General features: G+C 47.4%; 1 protein-coding gene across 3 annotated transcripts in view; it reads right to left on the bottom strand.

Moving 5' to 3' along the window:
* MBD5 (methyl-CpG binding domain protein 5) overlaps window positions 1–24,329 on the bottom strand; it is a 107,446-nt gene that overhangs the window by 9,639 nt on the left and 73,478 nt on the right. For 2 of the 3 annotated variants that reach the window (XM_066190432.1, XM_066190431.1), the window contains exons 6-12: window positions 20,957–21,646; window positions 17,230–17,332; window positions 16,594–16,774; window positions 12,289–14,409; window positions 4,972–5,967; window positions 3,214–3,455; window positions 101–1,279 (exon numbers count right to left, since the gene is read on the bottom strand). In XM_066190432.1, coding sequence (XP_066046529.1) covers window positions 101–1,279; window positions 3,214–3,455; window positions 4,972–5,967; window positions 12,289–14,409; window positions 16,594–16,774; window positions 17,230–17,332; window positions 20,957–21,069 — 4,935 coding nt within the window. In that variant the 5' untranslated portion in view covers window positions 21,070–21,646. The remainder of the gene's footprint in view (window positions 1–100; window positions 1,280–3,213; window positions 3,456–4,971; window positions 5,968–12,288; window positions 14,410–16,593; window positions 16,775–17,229; window positions 17,333–20,956; window positions 21,647–24,329) is intronic. The other variant, XM_066190433.1, reaches the window with a different exon arrangement.

The raw sequence follows: 24,329 nt of genomic DNA, 5'->3' as shown, positions 1-24,329 counted from the left end.
ACAAAATAAAGAATTTTGATCTGTGTGCCGGTGAGGGGAAAGAGAGAGAGACAGAGAGAGAGAGAGAGAGAGAGAGATGTGCACAGAGATATAAATATACCTTCCCCTCCTCAGCGTTCTGTTGGCATGAATTGTGAACCTCTTCCTCTCTGCCCAGTTTGCCGGGCCAGGAGGCGAGTCCTTTGATCTGGCCCCAGACCAAGTCGCCCACGTTAAACGTCCTGGGCCTGTAGTGGATGAGCTCGTGGGACGAGGGCGACTCGGGGTTCCGCAGCTCCTCCTCGCTGCTGATGCTCTTAGCATCCGAGGGGCTGGGCACGCACCCGTTAATGCTTTTGGCATTAAAATCTCCATTGTAATGGATGTAGTCTTTCACTAAGGAGCTCTCCAAGCTATTGGAGGAGCTGGGGGATTGCTCTTCCAGGATCAGGTCTTGTTTGGAAGCGTTGAGCAACTCCCCGAAGGCCCTGTTGGGCTGCGGGCGGTTCCCGTTGATGTGTGCACATCGTTCCACAGTGTTCTCCAGCCTTTCCTTGAAACTCATCATAGTTCTTTTGTAATTGTTATACCTGAAATTCTCCTCCGGCGCCTTCTCGCTCTGACAGTTCCGCTGGGCCAGCAGGGCCTGGTGCTGCTCCGCCGGCAGCAGCGGCAGCGCCGAGACGTTGTTGGGCCTCTCGCGGCACGGGCTGCCGTGGACGTGGGCGGAGTGCTCCAGGAACTCCTCGCATTTCCACCTGTTGACGTCCCCCACGGGGCTCTGCTCCCCTTCCCACTGCTTTTTGGGCGTGTTACAAGCGGCCGCTTTGTAATACTCGTAGCCGTCGCCCTCGGCGGGGCCCTTGCCGTGCTCCGGGCCCTTGGGGCCGCGCGCGGCGCGGGCGGCGCGGCCTCGGCCCTCGTGGCCGTGGATGACGGCGCTGACGGCGCTGGACAGGTTCAGGGGGTCCCCGATGGAGGCTGTGAAGGCACTCATGGCACTCAGGGCGGGGATGGGGCTCGGCTGCGCCGAGCCGGAGCCGGCCGTGGTGATCACCACCGGCACGCCCTTGCTGGCGGCGTCCACCACCGCCTTGTAGATGGCGTCCACCGAGGCGTCGGCCGCGCTGGCGGCGTTGGGGTTGTCCTTGGCCAGGGCTGGGTCAGGTCTCTGCTGCAGCTCGCAGGGAGGCTCCTGGAAGGGAGGGAGGAGAGTGTTGGAGCTCTCGGGAACCGGCGCCATTCCCATCTGGGTGATCATCCTCTTGTTGAGAACGGCGGCGTCTTCCTGCATCCTCACCTGGGGAAAGGAGAGGAGAGGGTGGGAGTTGCTGTTCTAACTCAAGCTGGGTGCCAGCAGATAAACCCTGTGGTTATTCATCACAGCACATTTCTGTTTTGTCATACACCAGGTAGGAAATTTCACACCGAACAAGGCAGAGAGGGAATTAAAAGCCTGATTTAGAGGAAGACAAAATCACTGTCTCAGACTTTTCACCAGCGGGCTCCTGTTTTCTCCCAAGTCCTAAAAAAACTTCTCCAAGGCCAGTATTTCTGATGCAGAGACACAGCATGGTTTGGGTGGGAAGGGACCTCAAAGCCCACCCAGTGCCACGGGCAGGGACACCTTCCACTGTCCCAGAGTGCTACAAGTCCTGTCCAACCTGGCCTTGGACACTGCCAGGGATCCAGGGGCAGCCACAGCTTCTCCGGGAAATCCAGTCCAGGGCCTCCCCACTCTCCCAGCCGGGAATTCCTTCCCAATATCCCACCTAAATTTCCTCTCTTTCAGCCTGAGTCCATCCCTCAGCCAGCCCCTCCCCGTCCTGTCTCTCAGTCCCTCTGCAGCCTCCCTGCAGCCCCTCCCGACACTGGAAGCTGCCACAAGGGAGCCCTGTCTTCTCCAGCTGAGCTGATCTAATCCAGCCTCCTGCTGGAGCACAGGATCACATCCAGCTGGGCTCTGTGCACCTCCAGAGGAGGAGAGACCTCAACTCCACAACCTCTGAGCTCTGCTCTCAACTATTCCCCTTCTTTCCTTCCCAGACCCCAACACTGCCTCTGTCCTTGTGTGCCCCTCGATGAATTCCTGACTGCCATCTCCGTGCTTTTGGAATTGCTCCACATTCCTATTTTCCCCTTTGCTGTGTGCCTCTCCCACGGGATCTCGTGGACTCCAATCCCCAATATCCCAACATCCCACATCCCTGTGCTCTAAGCCAGGCCCTGCCACAGCAAACTGCCATCTCCAGATTCAACCACCTGAGCTTTTCCTGCTCCTTTGTCACCTCCACAGGCAGGGAACACCATGTCAACGAGAGCACTCCAACAAAAACTGTAAAAACCACAGGGGAAATATTTCAAAAAGCCCTTTAACTACTTACTGTGACTATTTATAAAACTGGGAATGTGGCACAAAAAAATACAGGGAGAGACCAAAATTCTACAAGAGAGGGAACAGGCAGAGATTTTCCAGGGAAACTTCTCCACAGCCCCTTTTCCCTCCTGGAAGGGTGAGAGCACTGCCTGGTCCCCCTGCATTCCCCTCCTCACCCCTGCACTTGTGCAGCAACACTGAGGAACAACAAATCCCTGTCTGCACCCTGGGTTTGTCACCTATTTTTGCTCTGTTGACACCCAACCTGCATTAGGAATAATTGTGTTATGTGGAGAGCGGGGAAATCTCATTTGTGCCCAGTTTGTCAGTGTTTATTCACTCCAATCCCTGTTTTTCCAGGCTGCACAACCCCCATCACAGCTCTTCCATCCCATTTCAGTGGGAATACGAGAGGACTGCTGCACACAGACACTTATAACGACCTAATCAAGTTTCTAATTGCTGCAAAGTGCTATCAGCATTTATTTCTCACTGCTGAATTATCAGAAGGGGCTAAATAAAAATTTAGGATCATTTCGTGTGATGGCAAAGAGTTTTGTTAAAATTCTGCTGTGACTGTCAGCACACAGAGGAACTTCTTTTCAATACATGCAGCAGAACTCTTTCCAAAGCAACTAAACCCAACTCTTAAGGAGAAAGGGATAAAATTTCAGTAACAAATGTTCCTGATTTGCAAAATCCATCAGCTACTGAAAGAATATATTGTACACAGTATACATAGGATGATATAAATGATATTGTCTCAATCAGCAGGGAAACCCAAACTCTGGAGGATGGGATTTTACCTCCTGAGAGCTGCACCCTCGCTTGAGTATTGATTTAATTCTGTTTTCTACCTGGAAATTCTGGAACAGACACGCCATGGGGTTTGGGTTGCTGGCTGGGCCAGGGATTTGGGGCTGGCCTTGAAAGCCCTGCACGTTCTGGTAGCCCTGGAGGAGGTGCTGCTGCTGCTGCTGCTGCTGCTGCTGCTGCTGCTGCTGCTGATTTGCAGGAAACATCTGATTGTTGTTGAGGAGTGACTGGAGATGGCTGAGCTGATGGTTGTTCAGAGTAGTGTTCAGAGATGACATTTCCCCTGCAAGGCAAGCACAGGCAAACCCCGCTCAGCAACTCCCTGAGCTCCAATTTCACTGACTGCCACGAAAACCTCTGGAAAACAATCCTTCCACCCTCCAGGGATGGGGCTCTCCTGCTCTTTGTTTCTCCACTGGTGGGTCTTTAGTGTCACAGGACTCCTGGGACAGCCAGGGATGGCAGGAGGAGCTGCTGTGGAATTCCAGGCCTTGGAATCTCATTTAAACAGTGCTGGGGTGGTGAGGGGTATGAGGAGGGGAGAGAGAGAGAGAGAGAATCATTTAAACCCCAAACAAAGTGAGTTTTTCACCAGCTGTGAAGGAGAAAAGGCTTTTTGGCTCAGCCATGTCACCCAAGTCTTTTTTTACATTCGAGAGTAAAAGTTGAATTAATGTTTCCTATTACATGAAAATTTCACCTTGCATGAATGTTTTAGCACTAAAAAAAAAAAAAAATAAGTGCACTGTCGCACCTGATTTTATGAAATAATAAAGCTTAAAATATATCCATTTTCTAGTTTTGTTTCCTTTTTTTAGAATTAAAATCTTGTGTGTTTTCCTCAAAATTTCCATTTGAGAAGTCACTGTTAGATGGAAAACGCCAAGTAGGTTGAGTTCACTGTCGCCATTTAGGTCGGGCTGAGGCAGTATTTGATTATTATTTAATTCCCACCAGGAGCAGATTACAGAGGATGTAACATGTTTTTGGTAAAAATAACCACAAAATCATCTCCCAGGAGGGAAAAACTTTGTACTTGTGGGGTTTTTTCATCACTCGTTTTGGGATGTTGGTTGTTTGACATCTCCATAACAGCTACTCCCACTAACTCTGTGCTGCCACAGGCACTCCCAGCTGACCCAGGGATGCTCCTGAGCAATGCAATAAATCCAGCTGCTCACACAATTTTCAGGTGGATTTAGTAAGCCTAGGTGGCAGAATTAATAACTTCCAAGATCAATATTAAAACATTAAGGAATGAAAGCAGAGCGTGATTTAAACGTCTTACAGGAACAATTAACGTTTTCTCGATGAACGCAAAGGAAAAAAAAAAAAAAACGAAGGAAAATAAGGGAGACAAACCCAGAATCTGCAATTCTCCCTCCCCAGTAAAAGACAACCCGGGGGTTTTTATTTATAAAACTGGGAACGTGGCACAAAAAAATACTGGGCTAAAGACACCAAAATTCCCACAAGAGAGCAGGAACAAGGGAGGGAATGGGCAGAGAACGGAGATTTTCCAGGGAAACTTCTCCACAGCTCCTTTTTCCTCCTGGAAGGGTGAGAGCACTGCCTGGTCCCCCTGCATTCCCCTCCTCACCCCTGCGCTTGTGCAGCAGCACCGAGGGACAACAAATCCCTGGCTCTGTCACCTATTTTTGCTCTGTTGACACCCAACCTGCATTAGGAATAATTGTGTTATGTGGAGAGCGGGGAAGTCTCGTTTGCGCCCAGTTCGTCATCGTTTATTCCCTCCATAAAACCACAAAGTTTCATTTTCTCCACAAAGCCGCCCTTACCCAGCAGGAGCGGGTTGAGGAGCTGCGGCACCACGGAGCTGTTGTTGCTGTTGACCTTGGGTGGCCCCGGGGCGCCGCCGGAGATGTTGAGCAACGTCTCCGCCATGGACACCACAGCCGCTCCGCCGCCCAGCGCCGACACCGAGAGCGCGGCCACGGCCGACGACGTGGTGGTGGTGGTGGTGGCCGTGGCCTGCGAGGACGTGGTGGCGATGGCCACCTCGGGGTGTCCCCCCGAGCTCAGCACTCCCCCCACCAGCTGCGGGTTGAGCGCCATGAGCGCCGAGGCCCCCGAGGCGGCGGGCAGCAGCAGCGGGTTGGCAGCGGGCTCGGCGAAGCCGGGAATGGGGTTGGACAGGAGGGTCTCCACCCGGCCGCTGTCGGGCAGCGGCTCCGGGGGTGGTGGCAGCTGCGTGACCGAGGGAGCGGGAGCCGGGTGCTGCTGCTGCTGCTGCTGCTGCTGGAGCAGGTCGGAGATGGCGAGGTTGAAGGATGGCACGGGGAGCATGGCAGCGGCCTGAGCTTGGTTCTGGAGCAGCGCTGCCAGCAGCTGGAAGTGCACGGGCTGCAGAACCTGCCCGTCCACGTCGCCGGAGAGGAAGGCTAAAGCAGCATTGACGTTCGGGTTCAGGAAACCCAAAGGGTTGAGGTTCACCTCGGACTTGCCTTCTCCTGCTGAAGGCTGGAGGATGTTTAAGAGATTCTGGTTGAGGAGATGTTGCTGATTCACGGGCAGAGAGAGAGGCAGGGAGTTGAGGAGGTTTTGATTCAGAGGATGTGGCAGATTGTTGTTGGAGGAGCTGTTCTGGGGGAAGTGGAGCGAGTGTTCGTGGCCGGCGAAGGGGAACTCGCCCGCCATGGGCAGCTGGCCCTGCTGCAGAGGGGTCCCGGCTGCAGTGGTGACAATGACACCGTCCTGGAGCACTGACGTGGTCTTGGTGATGGCAGCTTGGCTGCTGCCAGCGATGGCTATCGATGACGACGGGCCCAATCCCCCTGGAACGGGAAAAGCAGGAATATTAACGGGAATATTAATAGTACCATCAAGGCCGCTGATGCCTTGAGTTTGAGCTTTGATGTATTTTCAGGTTCTGTGCTGCCCAGGGGTGCAGCTCTGAGCTCACAGTCAGTGTCACTCAGCTCTGCACAGAGCAGGGACACAAAACAAATCCAGGGAGCCCAGGCTTGTGTGAGCTCAGTAAACAACGGTCCTTAATAATCAGAATGAGAAAAGATGAAGGAGTCAAACTAAAAGCCATAAAAACCCAGGGCAAACCCAGCTCCTGCAGCCACGGACTCTGCCAAAGGTTCTTCTGCCACTTGTCGAGAAGAGCGAACTCTTTGCAATGCAGTGAAAGGAAGAAACATCCAGAATGCAGAAAAAGCAGATTTGTTCTCTTAGAGGGTCAAAGAAATGTTTTGGCAGCAAACAGCAAATACGTTTTTAGAATTATTACTGATGTTATTTATGAGCATTTTTAATTCTGCTTTCTTTTCAGAGCAGGTTCATTTTCCTGTGTGGATTTTAGCTTTTGTGTTCCTTCTTTGAAAGCATTGCTTGATGGGTGTTCTTAAGCAAAGACAATAAAACAAATAGGTCTTTTGGAATCAGTTTGGGTTTGAGAAGATTCACTTAAACTAAAGAAATCAGAGTGGAAGATATTCATTGTTAATATCTCAGAATTGTTCTTCCTAACCGTAGATGCATTTTCCAAAAGGACTGCACTTAGAGTGTATTAATTAGAGAAGAAGATTTCAAGTGCTATTTTACAACTCTTCTCCCTGTGAGAAATTCCCCATTACACATCCCAGTATTTAAATAATCTCAAAAAACACAGGGCTGGAATTTGTGGGGAAAAAAAAAATAGTCCCTAAAACAGGTGTATGAAGCAGTGAGAAAAGTGAAAATGCACAACTTGCTCATTGTCCATTAACACCTGAAACGTTTTTACAACTGAGCACAAATAAATGGTGTAAATTCCACGGCATAAATTCCACATTCTCAGTTCTCGCTTTTCAGAGAATCCCAGGATGGTTTGGGTGGGAAGGGACCTTAAAGCTCATCCAGTGCCACCTCCTGCCATGGGCAGGCACACCTCCCACTGTCCCAGGCTGCTCCAAGCCCTGTCCAATCTGGCCTTGGACACTTCCAGGGATCCAGGGGCAGCCACAGCTTCTCCAGGAATTCCAGCTCAGCCAGGAATTCTTTCCCAATTTCCCATCCAGCCGCCCTTTGCCAGTGGGGAACCATTCCGTGTCCTGTCCCTCCATCCCTTGTAAATTATCTCTCCCTGCATATCCCTTAAAACCACAGCCAGCTTTGCTTAGACTGGATATTTCCTTGGCTGCTTTTCTAATTTTGAACTTTTCAAGTTTTGGAAACCCTTGTTGGAATCTCCCTTTTGTTCTCTTTGGTCATCCAAGGAACTCCTCACTCAACTCTCACCACCTCCATCCATCCATCCATCCATCCATCCATCCATCCATCCATCCATCCATCCATCCTTTCCTGCTGCAGCTCAGGCAGAAGGAATCTGCAGGATCCTCTCAAAAAGCCCCGTGTGAGTGCAGAGAGCTGCCCCTGAGATCAGGAGGGTGTGAAAGCTCCCAAGATCACTCAGATATTTTAATTAGCACCACAGCTCAAAGGGGTTGTGACACCTCAGCCACCACGGGGCCACCCAGCCACGCCCGAGGTCCTGCAGAGCTGCTGCCACACCCGGGTGAAACTGGAATCAATCTCAAATTAGAGATAAAACCTCCGAGTTTGCATTAATGGGGAGATTGGTCAATTAGTGATTTCCAGAGCTTTCGCTTCCCAGTGAAGCTGCTGATGGAAAACACGACCTCAGAGTCCCTAAAGACCCCCGACAATGAGCTCTTGCTGTAACTCCCTATTCCATCCCTTACCTGCACACTTGGAACCAGGAGTTACACATTTTGGCAATTATATTCCCCCCTTTTCTTTCTGGAATGGAAAACATTTAAGATCTTTATCTGATATCTCCTTTATTACGCCCCTTCCAATTCCAGCAGTTCAGCACAAACTGCCGTCACCTGTTCCCCTCATCGAGACCCACCGCCCAGAAATCACCAAAAATGGGCCAATAAATGAAATATCCCCGTCAGAACCAGTTAAAAAATCCTCAACTGCCCCTGCACGCAGCCCTCCACGGCCATGGAATGTGCTCTGCTGGGAAATATTCGCCTGCCTGCCCACAGCTCCTGGGCACCACGCTCCACGATCACAGGGAGTTCTTCATTTACAACAAAGCCGCAACCTTGGCCCCTAAAATTTTGGCAAAAGGCCCAGAGCTGTTTATAGGACAACAGAAGTCCATAAAATCAGGCTTTTAAAAAATTTTATTAAAATTAAGCTTCTTAAAATGGAATAAAATTAGGCCTTTTCAAATTTAGTTTTCAGAATTTAATAACCTGTCTGAATTTCAGTCTGGGCTCTTGTCCCCGCCCATCTCCTGTGATTTCTGCATTTTTCCCAGCACTGCTGGGTTGGAAATGACTCGGAGGGAAGTGTTGTGATGTGCTCAGCTGTCAGCAGAAAGCAGAGCAGTGTCTGAGTGGAAAACTGTCAAGACAACAGCACACGAGAGCAGGAGCAGGAAACTCAGGATTTTCTCACTTGCTCTCGTCTCTCCCCACTCGCAGCTGTGGCAGATGCATTGCAAATGAAGGAAAACACTCAACTGCCAATTTGGGAAGCTAAAAATCCAATAAAAAGCATTATTTCCTTCAATAATCCCCACTCCTCCCTCTGGCAAGGGCTGGAGCTGCCCACTGGTTCCATTTTCAGCTGGGAAGAGCTAAATACGTGTGGGAAATCCCACAGAATTAATTCAGGTTTTCTGTGCAATATTATCTTTAATAAGACTCGTCTTTCTACGTTAATTTGTTATTATTTTTTACAAACTCCCTGACTTTCATCAATATAAAAATCCTAGAAAGTTGCATGGAACGTAAGGGCCTGGTTAACTGGAAGATTGTCAATTGTTGGCAAATTCAAATTTGAAGAGGTAAAACAACACCAGAAAACCTCAAGCTGTGTCCAATCTTCCAAAGAATTTAATAAGAAGGGAAAATGAGTTCTTATTTAGAAATAAGGATGGGGAAAAGAAGCTGGAAATTTAAGGATCAGTGATTCCTCATCATCTCTCCCAAGCAGGGAAAAGTCCTTCGGGATGTTTCTATGAACCCCATATCAATGGGGTTTAAATTATTATTTAAATTTGCTTTATTATTAGAAGATGAGGTTCTTGCCACCTTGTGATTCCAGTTTAATAAGAGATTTTTTTTCTCAGACACAAAAAGTCCCAAAAAGTTGTCAGACACCCTTCTGACCCAGGAGTCCAAAAGCCCTTCTGATTTTGTAATTCTAGGACATATCAAGTAATTTGGGGAAGCAAATGCAGATTTGTTTGGCTTAATTTGTTTTTGACAGCTTGCACTGAGGTGATTAAATCAAAGTCTTTTGGGGGCTTTGTTTCCCAGTGCCATGTTCCATTCCCAGTTTTCTTGGCTGTATGAAAACGAACTCCCCTCCTCACCCTCAGTCATTGGTGTTCTGCTCCTCCCTGTTTAATTCTATTTTACTGTTTCTATTCTGTGCATTTCACCAGGAAAAAAATTCCCATTCCAGGGAAGGAATTACAGCCTTTCTTTTTTTTTTTTTTTTTGGCTAAATCTACCAACTTTTTGTCTCTTCTTAACTTCTAGACCCAGAGTTTCTCCTATTTTATAATGTTAATATTTGAGACCACTGATCATCTTTATTTGCTCTGGTTATTGAGGTCCCCTTTATTTCCCTTACCAGCTGTACAGAGCTTTTATTCCCAAATATTTTCACTCATTTCCATCCACCCTATTATTTATGGATGTCGCTCTCTTAGCAGGATTTGGACGTTGAATGTTCAACACTCGAACACAGATTTTTCTACCCCGTGAACCACATGTTAACAGCAAGGAAAAGGTAAATAAATAAAACCCTGCAATCAGATCCATCACCCAGTGATGCAGTTCCAGCCTACAAAAGGAACAAATTCCACCACACACACACACACCCACCCTGAAAATTACCTGGGAACTAAAGATATTATCTGTGGAAGAAGAAAACAAGAGCTGGAAATAACCAAACTCGGTCCATGTGGTTAAATTATAATTAAAAGCTTAGGCAATAACCAGCTAATTGTGGGGATTCACAGGATTTTTTTTCTCTCAGGAGCTATTTCTGAGGAGTAGCTGTTCTGAACTGCTGGCACAGACACAGAAAACAGATTTAGCAATTAAAATACTTCAAAACAAAGGGGGAACAAAAAAAGAAAAACAAGGCACAAACTGAAATACGAACACGAGAGGTTCCTTTAGACATCTTCCTCAGCTGAACTGCTCTTGGAAATTCAGTGTACAGCACCATCCCCAACACTAACAGAGGAGAAATCCCAATATTCCTCTTCCCAGTTTTGTTACAGAGCTGGATGCAGGCTGGCAACTCACTTTTATTTCAAAAAAAAAAAAAATTATTAACCCAAAACACTCAACATTTCACGTGAGTTTCGTGGAAGGAACATTCCCATTCTCCTGGAAATCCAACAGAATTCCTCTCTCTGGATCTTCCCAGCCCTGTGCTGCTCAGGCAGGAGGCTCAGTGAAGGTTTATGCAGAATTTCAGGGAATGACACAAAGGTAACACAGCCTGAGACTTCACCTTAAAGAAGAAAACCTTCTTCAGGCTTTACCGTGGATATTCAAGAAATAATTCAATGCAGGCTGTTTATCCTGAAAGCACCAAACTAAAGGAACGTTCAGCAGCAGAGAATGGGACATTTCCCAACTTTCCAGCCTTTGCCTGCAGGGAATTACCTTTTATCTTTTAGAGAAGGACCAAAAGGGTCACTCGAGGCTTTGTAATTTGATGGTTCGAAGACTCTCAGCCATCCCCAGAGAGTGGGAATGCCAGGAGGAGTCCCCAGGTGGGGATTGTGTCCCTGCTCCTGCTCCTGGCTGCTGATGCTGGGACCTTCCTTCAGACCTTTGACTCATTTGTTCTATTTAATTTGTATTTTTGGCCGGGAAATTCAGCTTGTGGCTGAGTGGGATTTACCACAGGAACACCACAGGAGCTTTTGGGAGTGGGGGAAACCCCCAGCCAAGGTGGGAACCAAGGGGTTCCTGCCCCAGGGATTGCGTCCTGCGCTCAGTGGGACAGGGAAATGAATTCCCAAGGCAATCCCAGACCTTTGTTCCGGGCAAAGAGAGTGCAAAGTCTCGGGAGCTGCATCAGGAAATGTCCCCTGTGTCAGCATGACAAGGCAAAAGAGCCAGGCAAGGATTGAGAACTGCTTGTTGCGACCACCCCAAGAAAGAAAAAATGAAACCTTTTAATGCCAGGGATGGGGAGGAACCCTTAAAAGTCACCAGGAACCATGACCAGAGTGATTGCAGAACATCATTTGACTGTAATTCAGCTTTTAGAGGAGGAAGCTGAGGAGTGCAGAGCAGGTTCTTGCTCGGGATAATGAGAGGCCACTTGAACACTTTGGTGAGACCTGGGTTTTCATTCCACTTCAGGAATTTACACCACTGCCATCTTCTAATACTTTGTTCAATCAGTAATAGTCAATTAAGTTCACATTTTTGAGCTGATTCCTTTCTCTCTTTGTACCCCCCAGAGATGGTAACAGCAGCAAACCCATTTCCTCTCCAAATCTTCCCTGATGAACCAACCAGGAAATCTCTCCCTACACTCCTCCAATTGTTTATTCAACCATTTAATCACCACCTTAGCAGAATTACCTCAATAAAGGCAAACACTGGCTTGCCATTGCCTCCTGCTGGCCCTGAAAAAGGTGATTTTGTACATTTTGGTACTCCCGGGATCTGCTCCAATCTCTGACACCACCTCTTCAATTCCAGCAGGAAAGAACTCACGGATCACCTGGACATGCACTGCCAGGTAAGCCGCAACCTTTAGGCCTTGGAGCAAGGGCAGGCTGCAAAAAAACCTCGAATTTATTTGGAGAAGTGACAAAAGAGGTGTGGGAATGTCCGGAAGCGAATGGATTTTATTCCTGGAGTGTGTGTGGAAGTCGGCAGAGCTGTCACAGGACGCAGGCCAGGATGGTTTTGTCCAGAAAAAGGGAGATATGTTTTGGTTTGGTTTTTTTTTTTGTTTTTTTTTTTTTATTCCTTTCTGTTTTATTTTTGAGCAGGTGGCGTTCAGGATAGACCCAAGCTCAACAAGGAACACTTAAACCCAACCATCAGGGATTTCCAAGGACGGAAACCCGTCGGGAGGTCACCTACCTGCTTCAGGGCTGCTTTGATTACAGCTGCTGCCGATGCTGTTGGGGATGACGGGCGCGGAGGGTGCCTGGAGCCTGGCCTGAGCCGGGTTGGGATGTAAGGAGTTCCCCAAGGCCATGCCAGCCTGGGGGAGCATCCCGCAGCTCCCGCCCGCCTGCATCTGGTTCAGCAGCCCGGCCAGGTGGTTGGAGGGGGCCGGGCCGGCGCCGGGCCCGAAGGCAGGGTTGGGGTTGGGGCAGGGCAGCCCGTCCCCGCGCAGGGCCAGCCCCGGGGCCAGCGGGGCCACCACGGGCTCTGCCAGCTGCAGCTGCGGGCCGGGGCAGGGCAGGGCGCCGCTGGAGCTCCCGCAGCCCGAGGAACTATTGCTGCTGCCGTGGGAGCTCTGACAACTCATGGACTGCAGGAGCTGCGACATGGAGCTGATGGGGAAGGAGCTTTGACTTGGCTTTCTTATCAAATCAGAGCCAGCTTTGGGAACCCCCGAGCTGTCCAGCTGAGACTGTCTCAGCAAGCTCAGCACCGTGGTGGTCGGCTGCTTCCTTTTCCTCAGAGGATCCTTTTGCTGAGACATGAGTTTATCTCTCAGTGCTGCCCGGCCGCTCTGCCCCTCCGTGGTGGGCAGGAGCACGTTGGCAGCAGGAGGGAACATGGGATTTAAAGTGCTGTGTCCTTCGGTGCTGCCGCCGCTGGCAACAGGTCCAGAATTGCTACTGCTGTTATTGTTGTTACCAGCAAGTTTGTTTTGATTTGCTAGCTGTGCTTTGGCTGCTGCTGAGAGTAAACTGCTCGCTGGAAAAGAGGCAGCGTTGTGCTGGTTCAAGATCTGATTTAAAGGCATTCCCAGCAAACCGGGCTGACTCTTCAAGGAACCGCTTCCAGCCGATGCAGCGGGAAAAACGGCATTGTTGGGAGGATTTAATACATTACTCATTCCAGCAATTAACGGGTTGGGGATGTCCTTGTACTGATTAAGTCCATCGTGCTTGGTGGAAGGGCTGGATGGCATGGATGGCCTCGGTGAGCCTATGGTTGACCTCGGGGACCTGGGAGGGACTTTGATCCCGCTGCAGGACGACTGCGGCCCTACGGGAGGCAGCAGGAAGTTGCCGTGATCGGACGAGGTGGAAGAAGAACGGGATCTTTGGGGAGAAGCCTCGATCCTGGCCATGCCGGGCGCCATCATGTGAACGGGGGACGTCACCGGCGACGGCGACAGGGACGTGGAAGCCGAGTGCTGAACCCTTTGGACGTGAGCGCCATGGTTCATGTGGGCGGGCTTGACGGTGGGCAGGGGCAGGTTGCTGGGCAGGGGCACCACGGCGGGGGGCATGCTTACATTCATCACGGGTACCTGAGAGTGGACACTCGAGTGGAAAGTGGTGGGGTTCATGATCACGGGGTTCTGGTTCACCGGTTTGCTGGGAATGGGGTCCAGGATGCCGAGCGGATCCTTCTCGGATGGTAATGGCTTTTTCTGAAGAGCACAAGAAGGAGGTGGAGGAGGTGGGGGCGGCCCTTGAGGGGGTTTATGGTGGAACATTGCTCGTGGTATTTCCATAGCGGCCGAGAAGTTACACAGGGGTTTTTTCATGACCGGGCTCTTGGTGGTCAGGGTGGGGGAAAGAGGTATATTAGTCCTCGCAGCCATTGCACAGGATGACTGTATGGGAGAGCCGTGGAGCATGACTGACGGCGGGGACAGAGGCGTCCTGGTCATGTGGATAGGACTGGAGTTGGGAGCTCCGTGAAAAGTGGGATTGTTCCTCGTGAAGACGTCGGGGCTGCCGAGCGGGTCAGTCCTGGGGGAGATGGAGCCGTCCCCGTAGATCTGCGATCCCGAGGACGCCGGGCTGGGCATTCCCCCGTGACTGCCGCGGTACGGAGACTTCTGCCCCAGTTCATTGCTCCCCAATCTCTGCCTGGGATAGGCAGGATGGAGCTCTGCTTGCTGGCTTCCAGCCATTTCTTGCACATAAAGCCTCCCCATGGCATTAGATGCCCCCATCATCAACTTGAAAGGAGTCTTACATTCCGGCATCACAGAATTTGTAATTCCTTCATGTGATTTATTCCTCATCGACCTTGGAGTTGCTGCTCGAGTGGGAACTACTGGCGTTGCACCTGGGATGGGAAACACGCAACAGTTACTGCTTGGAAATCCAGCGTCCCACGTTTCAGGGCAAGGCTGCCGAGGGGGGAAACATTCCCAAAAGCGCAGGGAGCCTTTGGCTAAACTTTGGCTTCAGCAGAAAGAAAACCCTCAATCACCGAGCGGCTGCTGGAACGGTGCCTGTTCCCAACTACGCAGCTGTAATTCCATATCCCATAGAATTATGGACCATTTAAAACCTTTTTCCTTCCCTTTTGCCTTTTCCAGCCACCCCCTCCAGCCTCCTGCATCTCCAGCATCCCCCCTCTGGCAGGAGGAGGGAGCAGGATGGCTGTGGCAGGGAAAAGGAGCCTCTGGCACCATCTATTGAGGACAGGAGGAACAAAGCCCATCCAGGATCGAGAATCGTTTCCCACAGAAAAAGGTCCCGTCCCAAATGCTGTCCCTGCTGAGGGATCCTGACTGCTCTCTGTTTGTTTTCGGGATAAAAGCCTTGGGGATATTTGCACACGATGGAAGAATTCCACTTTTCAGGCTACACCTTCCGACAAACACAAGGCCACTTTCCATCTTTATTTAAAAAGGATTTTTTTCCCCCGTGTTTTACTTCCAGACTAGAAGCACAAGCAGCTCCAAGTCTGGGAGAACTTTCTGCCAGTTTTGCTGCTCTGGGAATTTGCAATTCAGCTCGGAGTGCTTGGCATGCAGCCTCCAGATGTGCAAAATTCAACTGGAATTGGGAGCTAAAAATTCTGTGCTCAAATGAACTCAGAGGTGCCTCGAAATTCCTCTGCTCATCTTTCCTTCTGCCTGGTCAGATGGCACTGACAGTCCTGCCTTCATCCTATTTGCTCCAAAGTGAGAGAAACAAACATTTCCCGTGTCCCAAAATACAACCAAAGTCTCGTTCAGGGCAGAAAACTAAAGGCTGAACTGCAAAATAAAATTATTATGAGAGGCCTCACCTTGAGTGCTGGAAATAAGCAAATGGTCACATGTAAACGTGCAAAAAATTTTGCTTACAAGGGGATTGATTGGGGAATTTTCTTCTTTGCTTATGCACAAAATTCTGATCACCAGAAAAAGTAAGAGCACCTAAATATATCAATTACCTCCTTCATGTTGTTAATTTTCTCAAAACAGGGATGTAATTTAAGTACTACTCGTTGAAAAAAATTAAGCAAGGAAATGCACAGACACTTGGGAAATTGCACTGTTAGTTTTAAAAAAAAAAAAATTACACTGAAAAAAAATTTCCAGGAAGATTTTAAATCCTAAATTTCAATGTGAAAATGCAGGGGCACATCAGTGTTACGAACAGCACGGGGATCTTAGCATTGGCACTTATCTAAAATCTATTATTTCTAGGTTTTCTAATAATTTTTTCCACTTTGAGGTGGGAAGAGCGATTGGCCAGGTGTCCTCACAGCAGTGAGGGGTGCAGAGAGCTCTCAGGCCTTTTCCCAGGAGTACAGAAATAAAAACTCAGCCCCTTTCCCTCCTCTGTCCTGCCCACTGGATTTGTAATTCTCTTCACAATCTTGTGATCCTGACAAAGCCCCTAATTTTGGATGAATTTCTGGGTTTGGAGCTGTTCCAGTGCTAACTCTGCTTTCACTCCAGGTCTCAGGGAGCGCCCCTGGTTTGACAAGGTTTTGATCTTTTGTTTGGAGAATACCTGTCAACTTCAGCCACCAACAAATTTCCTTTTTTTTTTTTTAATTATTATTATTGATGGGGATAATTAAAATGCTAATCCAAGTTGGTGGCCAAAAATAATCCTTGAGAAATGACAGTGGAGATCTCCTCTTGCTGTCTATTCTCTTTCACAATACAATTTCCCATTTAGCCAAGTCCTTAGCCACATCCTAATCCCTTCATAATCACTTTATTCTGCTCCTCTAATTTCCCATGTGACAGAATATCAGACATATTACTACAGTTCCAAAAGATGAGAGCTAATGTATTTTCTTTGTCTAGAACAATCTGATATCTTTTCCAAGAAAATCATGCTCTTCGTCTGGGCTGACCTGCTTTTAGACTCATTTTTCTATCTCCCTCCATCTCTGATTACTCCCTTTATTTATTCCTCCGATCTGCTTATTTCTGCACTCACAGTCAGACTTTCGGGGTGGTTTTTGCATAGTAATTACGTGTATAAAAATCAGATTATTGCATGATCTCATTTTACTCACTCGTTCCACCACCAGGACTAGTTAGAACCAGTGAAGGATGTGGTGCTTCCATGCTTTTATGAAGTGTAGCCACAGCAATAATTTTCCTTTTGTGAATGCATAGTTTGGTGACATCTTCGTCCGCTTTAACATCTTCAGCAGTTCTCTGCTTCACAGCAGCTCCAGGATCAAAATTAAAGACCTGGCAGGGAAAATTCCAGCGTTTAAAACAATCACTGCAGGCAACAAAGTCACCAAATCCACATAAATTAGGAATTTTTAGATGGAATAGAAAATTTATATGGAATACAGAGGATTTTTTCTCTCTTCCTGACTGCTCTTATGCTGCCCAAGAGATTCCTTGGCAGCGTGTTTGGAAACAACAAATAAAAAATGAATTTATTCATAATATATTCACATATAAATATATATATATATATATATATTCATTATATATAAATATAGAATATATAATAACTGAGTCATATCCCTTCCAAGAGGGGCGAGGGCAGAGGAGAGCTGAATTTTGTATTTTAAGGTCTAACTTTTGAGTGGACACCACTTATTACAGAGATGACCTGAACAGAGTTTGAGTCACCAGCATGGGCAGCTGACAAATATCACTGCACCCAGATCCAAAATGATGCCGTGCTTTACCTTGGGAAGAACAAGAGGACATTCTAGGCCACACTTGCACGTTCCATCAGTCAGCAAGTAAGTCTTCACCTGCTCCAAGCAGGATAATAAAGACCCACTGGGACTGCAAAGGAACAGAAATGATGAATAGGAGCTCTTGGATAGGTCAGGAATTGTGTCTGCTCACAAGGACAGTGGGTAAAATCACACTTCATTTTTTTTTTTCTCAGAGTACTTCTTGCTTTTATTCAAGCATTGAGGTAATACTTACAAAAAACCAAAAACAAACCACCCAAAGGATATTTTAAAGGAAACAAAACTGTTGCAGCCGGGTCTCTTTGTTGCACAACGTTTGGTTTCATTCAGCTAAAATTTCGACCTTCTCACTTCAAAGTAAGAAATATTACACCAAGGAGCCAGGCCAGTGAGCTCCTGATAAACTGCACTTGGATTCCTCCAACTCCCACCAGAAAATCATTATCTGCACATCCCAAAATAGGGCACTGGGAACTCTGTTACGGCAAAATCACTAATTCATAAGATGAAAAAAAAACCCAAAACGTTCTCGTGTCCCCAGCCTGTCACTGGCAGATTGCTCTTTACTGCTGGGCCAGCTGAACTGTTTATCTGGAATAAACCGCTGGTTATTAATGGCAGCTGTAAATAGCCCCAGTTCAAACAAAAAACAGCTCAAGTGGAATAGTTTGGATCACGAAAACACTCCTGACTCAAAATTCCAAGCCATGACGAACTTTGGGACTTAGAATCCAACCCATAAACACCTCACCCTGCACGAGAACAGAGTCACATCTAAAGCAACATCTGCAAGTGACATTTAAAAAGTTCTGCTGACAGTTTAAATAAGTCATTCCTTTGCCAGGCATGCCCTGAAACAGTTATTTTTGGGAGAAGTGCTCAGGTTGAATGTGTGCAGCAGTGACAGTTTGGAGGGTGAGGAAGATGAAAGAGCAATCTAAAAATAAAGGTCCAGGTCTGGTGACTGGTCAGGAGTCAAACCTTCCCTGCCCGAAATCCTTGGGGAGCAGGGGGAAACTGCTCTTTACTTTGTTTTATTTTAATTAAAGCAGGAGCCCGCCTGATCCCTTTGGATGCTCCCACCTGTCCTGCTCGTGCTGAGCCCAGGCAAACTCCACGCTGGAGGATGTAACAGCTTCCCAAGGGAGAATCCCAGACTGACATCTGCTCTGGACCCTCCTGTCTACGCACCCAAAATCTCTCCAGACACTTCCTGTGAGCCTTAAAAATCTCCTGTAAAAAGGCATTTCTGGGAATATGCTCCGGAGTGAGGATGTGTTTTATTTGCATTGGCTAAAAAAGGCCACTTTTCCTGGGGTATTTTTAGAAAGAAGCGATTTTAAATAACCTTGCTGTGCTGTTTGCCTGGGCACACACAAGCGGTGCAGGCTCCAGGAGATCCTGGAATAAAAAGGAGTGTGCTGCCAATCAGGGAGTGGAAAGGAAGGTCAATCCACTGAATCTGTGGGATGTGGGATCCAGCATTCTTACTGCACTCACGTGCAGGGTTATTTGTCCATAAAACCCAAGTAAATTTTAAAAAGGGCCATTTTTTCCCTGTTTCTGCCTTGATCCTGGGCAGAGCTGTAACTGCCAAGTCGCTTTTGTCAGCGCACAAAGTTATTGACACTTCTGTAACACAAAGGATAATCCACGGCTTCCTTTGTACGAAACTGCCACAAAATCGTGGAATTCCAGACTGGTTTGGGTTGGGAGGGACCTTAAAAATCAGCTGATTGCAGCCCTGCCATGGGCAGGACACCTTCCACCACCCCAGGCTGCTCCCAGCCCCGTCCAGCCTGGCCTTGGGATGATTTAGGCTCTACTTAGCAGCTCTGTTTGGCTAAGAAAAGCCCTGAGAGTCAACTCAGTGCTTCCAGCAGGTAATGAAAACCAGTTAATGAATGGATTTAATCTTGATTTAATCCAAAGCAACTGCTGACAGCTGACAGGAAAGCGTCCGTGCCTCCCGAGGAGGCACAAACACAGAGTCTTTATTCAGCTGGGATCATCTATTCCACTTAAATCATGTCAGATCTTAATATATCCACTAATTTTCCCTGGGATAGCTGTGGAGTCAATATTGTTTGACCTTTCCTTGCCTCCATGAACGCCGTGCCTGCTGGCAGGGCAGTGAGGAGCTTGTGGAAACTCAATCCTGGAGGATTCAGCTGCCCTCAGAGCCCTGTGGATGCTCCATGTCAGGCAGGAGATTGGATTGTTTGGACTTCCACCCTTCCCAACCAACACATCCTGCACAGAACAGGAGTGGCAAATACTTTGCTTCATCAGAACAACTCGGGTGGTCAGCAGAAAATTCACCAAAGAATTTAAAAAAAAAATAGATTGGAAAACTTGGGAAGAGGGCTGGAATGAGCTTCACCAAAACTCGTTAGGGCTGGGGGAAATGAAGTTTAAAAGCTGGTGGGATCATCAGGTACATAAAAATACCAGAAAGTTCACCAAAGAAGAAAAAAATAAATTGGAAAACTAGGGAAGAGGGCAGGAATGAGCTTTGCCAAAACTTGTTAAGGCTGGGGGAAACGAAGTTCAAAAGCTGGTGGGATCACCAGGTACACAAAAATATCAAAGCAATGTTTCCCTGATGTTTGGAGATAGAAATTATTGGGGGGAAAACCCTAATCCACAACTTTCCTTGGCCATTGATCTGTGAGTGAGGCAGAGGCTCAGTGAATTAATGAGGAATACAAGGGCAGGGTGGTTTTCTCCTTGCCATGGGTGTCACTGACATGGACTGGGCTTGACTCTGCCAATGGAGAACACAAACAAGAAATCCTGGAATGCACCTGATCCTTTCGGGCAGTTCAGTGTAAAACTGGAGTGCGCTCTGGCTCATTAAAGACTCTGTATTGGTAATGCACAAAATGTTGGGAGATGTGGTTATTTTAATCACAGAGCGGTGGGAGAAATTTAAGCGGGTAACTGACTGATAATCGCATAGACTCGTGTGATGCAAACCCGATGTCCCCACATTTTATAAAGCTAACTTTGATCTTTTTTTCCAATAACATTTAATTTAGGCTCTCTTTGTCTGAACACAGTTATTTCACAGCAATTTCAATGCATTTCTTCGTGACCATTCCGGGGCGAAGCAAACAAAAATCCAATAAGCTGAGAAAATAAACAAATAAAGTAACCTAAAACTTTGGATTTAGGTTTATGTTCTTGGTTTGTTGTTTTTTTTTTTCCCCCACATGAGAAATGTGAGAGATCCATAAAAGTTGGAGAACATCAGTGATAGTGAACACAGAACCTTCATGGGTGTAAAAAAAATGGGTTTGGAGCTGAGCGACTTGAATTCAGTTTGAAAAGAATCACAAAATCACAGAATGGTTTGGGTTGGAAGGGATCTAAAGCTCATCCAGTTCCAATCCCTGCCCAGGGACATCTTCCACTGTCCCAGGTTGCTCCAAGTCCTGTCCAACTTGGCCTTGGACACTTCCAGGGATCCAGGGGCAGCCACAGTTTCTCTGGGAATTCCAGCCCAGCTCCTCCCCACCCTCCCAGCCAGGAATTCCTTCCCAATATCCCACCTCAATCTACCCCTCCTCCAGCTTTCCAAGGCGATCTTGCACTTGAAGAACGACTCCTTGAGGTTTTTGAGCAGAAGACAGGAGCTGGGTCAGGAATCCCCTGCACATCCTGGCCAAACTCCACCAAAGACCAGCCCAAGCCCCTGAGGTGACCTTACCTGATGTAGAGAACTCCACTTTGGTCCACCCTCCGCTGCCAACCAACGGGAACTTGCACTGCTGGTGGCCCTCCATCCGTGTCCCCTCCGTCACACTCCTTCCCACCATTCATTTTCCTGTTTCTGGTTATGAGTCTTCAAAGATATCAACAGTAAGGTGATATCCTTTTACTACATGTCATCCTGGCCTCCCAAAGCAGGCCCTGCAGCACAGCTTTCCCCAAATCCTACAAAGTGCATCGGGAGGCTCCAGCTCAGTTTGAAACCAAGTCCTCAAAAGTGGCCATTTTGGTTAATGAGTCACTTTCCCATTATAATCCACATTAAATATGCAAGGTTTAACTCCTTATATATTCATAAGGATGAACTATATAGATAAAAATTAGTGCTTCCAACTGGGGAAAATCATAATTCACCAATCCTTTGTTACCTGTCAGAAAGGAGAATGGGGAAAAGGAGAATTTCTAGTTCAACAGCATGATGGCTCCAAGCTTGATGACTGTCTAAGATAACTTGTGTTTCGTGAAAGCTCGTCTCATTTTTATAAACATGAGTCAGATCCAATACCTCCAGGTATCACACCCTTTATATGCCACATTCTTTTTTAGTTTCTTTTTTTTTATCTTCTGGTCATGATCCAAGTTGTCTCCTTGAGTTTCTCTGCTGACTCCTTGGCTCCAGTCGAACGGCCTGAAAGATACAGATGTGGGGAAACACGTGAGCCATCCAACCCTCCATCCATCCATCCCTCCATCTATCCCTCCACCCTTGCATCCATCCATCCATTCATCCAACCCTTGCATCCATCCATCCATTCATCCAACCCTCCATCCATCCATCCCTCCATCCATCCATCCATCCATCCATCCATCCATCCATCCACCCTTGCATCCATCCATCCATCCATCCATCCATCCATCCATCCCTCCATCCATCCATCCATCCATCCATCCATCCATCCATCCACCCTTGCATCCATCCATCCTTCCATCCATCCATCCATCCATCCCTCCATCCATCCCTCCATCCATCCATCCATCCATCCATCCATCCATCCATCCACCCTTGCATCCATCCATCCCTCCATCCATCCCTCCATCCATCCCTCCATCCATCCCTCCATCCCTCCATCCATCCCTCCATCCATCCCTCCATCCATCCATCCGTCCATCCCTCCATCCATCCATCCATCCATCCATCCATCCATCCATCCATCCATCCATCCATCCCTCCATCCATCCGTCCATCCATCCGTCCATCCATCCCTCCATCCATCCATCCATCCATCCATCCCTCCATCCATCCATCCATCCATCCATCCATCCATCCATCCATCCATCCATCCATCCATCCATCCCTCCATCCCTCCATCCACCCATCCATCCCTCCATCCCTCCATCCACCCATCCCTCCATCCTCTGCAGCCTTTCAGCCCAGTGCAGTTAACTCAGGGAGATGTTCACAGCTGCAGCCATTTCCAGAGCCTCAAATCAAAATTTTAAATGTCAGTGGAACCATCAAAATAAGGCTCAGAGCAAACAGAATCCTGCCAGCAGTTTCTATTTATACGTGGATGTAATTGAGCTACGTCTTAAAAGCTACAAGAGTGCAACTGCTGTTAAATAGTTGATGTGGAGTTTGGGTGAATTAAGGGATGCATCTTTTCACGGAATATTTTCACATATGCTTCTGTTCAGAACTATCAGCAGATGACTAAATTAATGCCCTTTAAAAATTGTTTAGAAAACTGAATGAATTTCATGTGAAGGAAGCTGCTTCTAGGCTTTGATAATATCCATAAAAATGCAAACCTCCTGCCTTTCGATTGGATTGAATTAAAATAATCATCTCACCCAAAAAAATTGGGTAATAAAAAGGGAAAAGCCAGCAGCAGTGACTGATCTCTGAATACCTTTGAAACAATCTGAATATCCTCAGGAATAATTCCCCTCAGAGATTTTCTCTCCTGACAGAAGTTGTGTCAATCCCCGCCAAAAGAGTTTTTTCAAGGTGAAACTTGAAACTTGGGACTGGACATTTTATTAAGGCGAGACAAACGCGGCACATGGGATTTAAATAGTAAATACACCAGGAAAAAAAAAAAAAAGGCAACAATCCTCAATTCAAATATAGGATTGCACAGTTGACTGCTGTAGTAACATCATCAGGAGATTTTATTTGGAATCAGGTGTCAATCCTGCCTCATTCCCAACACTAACATTATTCCAACATGTTAAAACATAATAAATGTTATAGACCTGACTGATTTTAATAAGAAAAGGGTTTTTTTTTTAAAGCCAGAAATGGAACATAAAGACATTTCTGCAATAACACCACATTACATCTATATTTAACAGTAATAACAGCTCCTTCCTTCAAGACCACTAAAGGAAGACTACAGAGGCATAAATATAGTCCTGGAAAACGTTCCCTTAAGTACCCTCATGTAGAACATTCCCTTTAGAAGTGCTGCTTAGAAATGTAAAGTTCCAAATGCTCCAAAAAAATGAAAAAAAAAAAAAAAAAAACCCCAAAAAACCTCACCAGGTTATTTCCAAGGATAAAAGGAGCTGGTTGGACTGAGGGGCTGGAATCTAAAGACCAGGGAATTGGCCAAAGGTTGGAATTTGTGCTCCTGGAGGTTTTTCCCAACTTGAATTCCAGATTTTCTGCAGGATGAAGGCTCTGGAATGGGATCTGCTTCCACTTTCCCAAGCATTCCAATGGGATGAAATCCTTGGCCGGCCCAAAGTGGGGAAGGGACAAGGAGCTGGTGAAGGTCACCGAGGATGTCCCACGGACACCTTGTCATGCCTCCTATCCAAACAATCCACCCTTTAATCTCCCAGAACACAGAAATAGGATGTGGAGAGCTCCTGGCAACAGTTCAGGCCTCGCTCAGGTTGTCAGCTCAGAAATTTGGAGGTTGGAGTGGTTTTATCCCGATTAAGGAGGGACCAGATGAGGTTTCATCAAAAGCAGGCCAGAATTTACCTCATTGCTGAAAGCTGCAGTGGCATTTTTCCTGTAGGTCCCATGGAAGGGTAAAACAGGGAAAAAAAAAATGTCCCTGATATTCTGAATTAATTGAGGATTAACCTTCTGTAATGCAATAAAATCAGAAAATTTATCAAATACTGCGAGCACCCAGTGCAGGGGAAGTTGCTCACGTCTCAGCCCAGCCTCGCTGTGGCTCATGTTGCTATTTAGGGCCATTATGAGCAAATAATATCCAGCAATTGCTTATTTTTTTGCAAGAAAAACCTCGAAGTAACTTTTTTTTTTTTATTATTATTATTTCTACAGGTTCTGCAGGGTCCTGCCTCAGCTCTCATTCCACCTCCACCACGGGATCCTCACATCTAATCACGTG

The sequence above is a fragment of the Chamaea fasciata genome, unplaced genomic scaffold, assembly GCF_029207755.1.
Source record: "Chamaea fasciata isolate MVZ Bird 193981 ecotype frontalis unplaced genomic scaffold, bChaFas1.0.hap1 SCAF_8, whole genome shotgun sequence".
In the NCBI taxonomy this organism is placed as follows: Eukaryota; Metazoa; Chordata; class Aves; order Passeriformes; family Sylviidae; genus Chamaea; species Chamaea fasciata.
Note: the sequence above shows the minus strand (reverse complement) of the source record. Positions and strands in the feature narration are given on the sequence as shown.